General features: G+C 36.9%; 1 protein-coding gene across 1 annotated transcript in view; it reads left to right on the top strand.

Annotated features, from left to right (window-relative positions):
• Nucleotides 1-347: 347 nt before the first annotated feature.
• Nucleotides 348-6,000, top strand: part of LOC128652582 (mucin-2) — an 87,361-nt gene continuing 81,708 nt past the window's right edge. The window contains exons 1-2 of the mRNA XM_053705513.1: nucleotides 348-425; nucleotides 2,914-2,985. Coding sequence (XP_053561488.1) covers nucleotides 2,916-2,985 — 70 coding nt within the window. The 5' untranslated portion in view covers nucleotides 348-425; nucleotides 2,914-2,915. The remainder of the gene's footprint in view (nucleotides 426-2,913; nucleotides 2,986-6,000) is intronic.

Genomic DNA, 6,000 nt, shown 5'->3' with positions numbered 1-6,000 from the left:
TATATCGTTCAGTTTTTTTTATACAAACGTTTGTACGATAAATGTATGATCTGTCACATTCATTTGTATGATTATGTGCTAACACTTTGGGGTGCGACTGTATATTTATATTAGAATGCACTGGAACTCCTTTTTATTAATTTTGTTTTGCTTCCTACATTTAGAAAGAGTAATTGAATAAAGTCTGCATACAACTTGAGACGACATGTCCATATAAAGCATACATTTCTCACTAATGCCTCAGCAGCAGGTGAAGACTTAGACGGTGCTCCGGAAATAGTTCGTAGTAACGCCTCGATATTCCGGAAGTAATTAGCTTCAGGCGTTCTTTCTTCAGCCATCTTGGATCAAACATCCTCACACAGTAAGTGTCTCTTACTGCAATCTTTTATCATCCTCGGCGATACAGGGAAGTTGTGTGCCCGGTGAGATACAGGAGAAAGGGTAGAAAGTGTAGCGCCCGTGAATCTTTATATGGTACACTTTCGAGGGGTACAAACAAGTTAAAGGTGCTGGGAAGTGAGCAGGGACGTTGAGAGGGAACATGAAACGAGGATGTTGGAGAGAAGTGCGATTGCCGGGGTGTAAGGCCGTATACCGTACCCTGCGGCAGCCCAACTTCTGCCTATATATTTGTGTAGTGTGAGGCCTTGTGGTCGGGGTGGTGGTGTTGTTGCAGTGACATGCTGTGTGCCGGGCCTTCTCTGTAGTGTCACTTTAGTGATTAGTTCAGCATGCAATATAATAAACTATATAACTCGTATGACTTTAAACACATCTCCTCATATGCTTTTACGGTACTGATGTATAAGCTGATCCATCATTCAAACTAAATAAGTTTACAAAATATTGACGGGTGTCTGTCTGCAAAAGCCTCTGATGAACTGACTTTTCCGTGACAGGCTACCGAAAATGCGAGGTCATGTCTGTGCAATCGTACAACCACCCATGTCCAACACTACTGCATTATTTGCCACTGTACATAATTTCCCCCCCCAATGCTAAATAACTTACGACAACTTTTAATGGAACTTCAATTGCAAAACATATTAAAAGATCACATCCTATAAACATAACGCTGTTCTCATTCAATAACTTTATTTTCTTTTTCTATATGTATTAATTGTCAGCACTGGACAAATTAATTATTGGGTCTTAAAGGACAGTGAACTGTAAAATAGTTTTCCCTTAATTCAATGACTTGTTATACCAGCGCATATTACAAATAAAATGCATGATAAATTGTTTCTTTATGTTTGTGTATATGACATATCTGCATTCTTTGAGACTGCAGCCCACTAAAATGATTTGAACTTGCATGTATAGGTCAGATATTATTTTATCACTTTATGTACACACATGCTTCATCTTTGTATACCGAAGCCCAATACTTAGAGAGGACAATGGCAAATTAATATTTTAAAACCTCTCCTACACCCCACTGGGTGTCATTTCTTCTGCTGGATATGTTTACACAACTTTTCCATAGCCTATACTTAAGTATACAAACTTTCAGTATTGGTTGTAATACCACAGTCTAAATAAACTATTTCAAATGTTGAAATAAGGGTAAAGGATCTATTTGTAAACAATTTAATACATGCAGTCAGGTAAAATTATTAGTTGGGAACAAATTCATGTGGTTAAAATTTTTGGATAAACTGTCCCTTTAATGACATCAGTACACCATATAAGTTTATTGAAATGTCCTCATCCTATCCATTTAAAATAGTGTTTGTGGTCTCTGTTAGCTGTAATTGCTGCTCCACAGTTTTTGGGAATAAATTGGTTCTTAAATTGTAGTATTGCATCTTCCATAAATACTTTCAGAAATATACAAACATGTATAAATCATTTGTATTAAAGTGAAAGTCAACATAGCATTTTTGAAACAAATAAAGGGCACTTTCATTTATGAAGTATAAGATACTTCATGCAGAAAGTGCCTTTATTCGTTTTAACCGTTTGCTGTTCTTAGCTGTTACAGCAGCCCACGGCATAAATTTTGTTTTTGCTAACTGGTGACGTTTTCACCTCTTAGCCAATCGCTGCACAGTAAATCCTGCTCCCATGGGTGCCAAACCGGATTTACCGCACGGCTATTGGCTAAGAGGCGAAAACGTAACCTCTTAGCATAAAATATTTTGGCTGTGGGCTGCCGTAGCAGCTAAGAACGGTTGAAGCAAATAAAGGCACTTTCTGCATGAAGTCTCTTATACTTCATGAATTAATGTGCCCTTTATTTGTTTCAACAGTCAACCCTAGCGTTTCACAAACGCTATGGTTGACTTTAACTGTCAAATAATTACACCATCATAATGTCCTTTTCTTACAAGACAAGTAAATTCACTCGATTTGCATAATCAACAAATGCATGATAGAAAAGACCATGCATTAGCTAGCAGTTAGTCTGAAATTCAGACGACTAGATTTTGTTCTGACAAATTTCAGTTATGTCTATTTCAACTCCTCCTGTATCATGTGACAGCCAATCACAAATGCATATACGTATATTCTGTGAATTCTTGCACATGCTCTTGAGGAGCTGATGACTCAAAAAGTGGTAAATATAAAAGACTGCACATTTTGTCTCTGAATTACAAAAGTTTAATTTTGACGTGTCCCTTTAATATTAACATTATATTAGCTGGTAAGAGTATTAGAAATATATTTTCTGGGAGCCACAGGAACTATATACCTGATGACAATTAAGTGGACCACTATTTCTTAGTGTATTTTTAACCTTATGTCAATATGGTTTTTAGAGTATATGAAAATATATATATTTTTGCTTCTGAAATAGATCAAATTGATTGCAATTCAAAGCTTGTTCTTTTATCAATAAAAATGATATGCTGAAACTAGCTATTAAATATTTTTATTTTATTAAAATTTTGCTTTATTTTTGTTCAGAAATGCCTGGTGAAGCCACCGAAACAGTCCCAGCCACAGAGCAGGAACTCCACCAGCCTCAGGCTGAGACAGGTGAGTGCAGCAATGCCTGTTTATGTTGCTTCACAGTTACTGAAGCACCTTCAACCAACAATCCACTCCTATAGCAGAAAAAAAAAGTATCTATCATTATGTAAATCTAAGGATATTCTGGTGTGTGTCTATCTATCAAAATAACAAGAGTATTGCATTGAGCAATGATACTTTTTTATTATATATATATTTATATACACACACTAAATCGTTTTATTAAACGCTCAATTTGATTTTCAGTTATATAAAGGCTTATGGAGTGTATATGGTGGATGAGTGGAGCGTCAATGTTTTGCGGTGCGGAACTGGGGCACTTTGCACAATGGTTTAACCTTGTACTTGTTTCTACAGTTGGGCACGGTGTTTGCTTACTAACTTACTGTAATAGTTGAGATAGAGCTTTGTCATGCTTGAAAGTGGACATGGACACCTGATTTTACAGCTCGACCTTTGTAAGCATTTAAAGAAATATGTTAGGGTTTTTGAGAACCACATTAGACATCTAAAAATCGTTTATCCTTTACAGAATCCTTAGGCAGTTTAGGGCTTCTAAAAAGGGTTTGTTACAATTTTCATCTAGCAGAAACATATCTGCTATTAAAATGGGGGTCGACAAATCTGTTTAAAATATTTTGGCGCAAACATACTTTTAAGACCTTGTAGTATTTGTATATAGATATATGGAGAATACTCCAAAAAGTTAGGAGCCAGGGGTAAAATTCTCGGTTTGTCGAGACCTGTATTAAATTAATGGTAAATTGTAGTTATTCAAATGCTAGTCTGAATCTATGGAATTATTTAAAAGGAACTTTGATTCCTGATTTTGAAGTGAAACCGCTCTAAAACTTACCTTTTAATTTATGCTCAGTTCTACTAAAATAACCCCTTCTGCCTATGTGTGTGTGTGTGTGTGTCTTTATTTTAAATGTGTATTGTTCCATACATTTTTAAATGAAAAGTATCAGTCTTGTTGCATCAAGTCCCACCTGTCACACAGGGTTTCCTCTGTGGTAGCTCACCTGGCTCACTTTCTGGTTATATTTGGGAAGAGACTGTTACTTTGGAGCTCTACTGCGTGCATGTAAATTCGGTAATTTTACAGGATTTTTATTCCTTATGTTGACAAAAACATGTCCAGTAGCTTTTTCTTTCCGCTTAGACAACCAGCAAGCCACGAACAGCTCAGGTTGACTTTGCATACAAGTATTTAACACTGTCGGCTTAGGTGAATGTGTATATACAAAAAAAAATACAAAAATGTGTGTTTTAAACATTCCATTTTCTGGGCTCCATTTATAAAGCTTGTGTGCAAAAGTTAAGAAGCAGCAGCCATAAGACCATTGCTTCAAAGCCTCTGGTGGTGGTTAAATTAACCCAGACTGATTCTTCTGGGATGATTGAAAAGTCCTGTTCTTGCACGGTTCATTTTCACTATAGCCCTAATGTTTCTTACTATGTTTAACCCTTCCACGAACCCAACCCTTCCTCCACAAAGGAGTTAAACACAGTCAACTCCAATGTCAAAATACATTTCTGCTACTGAGCTGAATGCTGACCGGTAAGCCAATAAAAATCAGTATGTGTGAATAGCAGTCACTGATCTACAGTATCCCACAAAAGTGAGTACACCCCTCACATTTTTGTAAATATTTTATTCTGTCTTTTCATGTGACAAAGTGTAATTTCTTCAGTGTGGTCACTTTAACAGTGTAAATTTGCTGTCCCCTAAAAATAACTCGACACACAGCCATTCATCTCTAAACTGTTGTCAACAAACGTGAGTACACCCCTAAGTGGAAATTTCCAAATTGGGCCCAAAGTGTCTATTTTGTGTGGCCACCATTATTTTCCAGCACTGCCTTAATCCTCTTGGGCAATGGAGTTCACCAGAGCTTCACAGGTTGCCACTGGAGTCCTTTTCCACTCCTCCATGACAACATCACAGAGCTGTGGATGTTAGAGATTAAAGGGACATGATTTTTTTTTCTTTCACGATTCAGACATAGCATGTGATTTTAAATAATTTTCCAATTTACTTCTATTATGGAATTTTGTTTTCTTTTTATCCCTTGTTGGAGGATACCAAGGTAAGCTCTGGAGCTGCTGATTGGTGACTCCACATTTTAATTTGCTTCATTCTTTTGGTATCCTTTGAAAAGCATACCTAGGTAGGCAGGCTCAGGAGCAAACTGTTGATTGGCATCTGCGCATATAGGCCTGTTGTCATTGTGTGTTCAACTAGTTGCCAATTGCATTGCTGCTTCAATAAAGGATCCTAAGAGAATAAAGAAACATTGATAAAAGAAGTAAACTGAAAAGTTGTTTAAAGTGATTGTAAAGTAATGAATTACTGCCCAGTATCTAAAAATAATCTCTAAAACAGGGGCACTTTAATTCATTAAACTTTTACAAAGAGTCTTCTTTTTTTTTTTTTTTTTAAATATTTACCATTGCGTTCTGGTAAACATACCGCCATTCCTCCGCCTGCATCTCCTATTTATTTAGTATATTGATGATGAATCCAGCTTCCTCTAATCATTGTGTGCTCCACAAGCAGGATGCCAAAGGGGGCACACGACGATTGGGGAAGTAGGATTTGTCATTGATATGCTAAACAGAATAGGAGATGCAGGCAGAGGAATGGCGTTAAGTTTACCATAACGTAATGGTAAATATTTTTTAAAAAGAAGCGTCATTGTAGCTGTATAGACCAGGTACGTTGGGGTACAGTTCAGAGCAAGTTAGTGTAGTATTGTTCCTGGTTGATAGGAAGAAATGATTCATGAGGTGATCATCAAGAAAATGAAGAATTGTGTATCCATTTAAAGCAGTGTTTTTCAACCAGTGTGCAGTGGCACACTACTGTGCCGTGAGAGATCCTCAGGTGTGCTGCGGCAGACTGACAACAGTGCGGGGGTGTCCCTCTTTCAAATTTTGAAATATTCGTAGGTATGTGACAGGCTCATCAGGCATCATTTACAACCATGACATTGACATTCATTCACAGACAATCAT

Source organism: Bombina bombina, chromosome 3, assembly GCF_027579735.1.
Source record: "Bombina bombina isolate aBomBom1 chromosome 3, aBomBom1.pri, whole genome shotgun sequence".
NCBI lineage: Eukaryota > Metazoa > Chordata > Amphibia > Anura > Bombinatoridae > Bombina > Bombina bombina.
The sequence above is the reverse complement of the archived record's forward strand: the minus strand, read 5'-3'. Positions and strand labels throughout refer to the sequence as shown.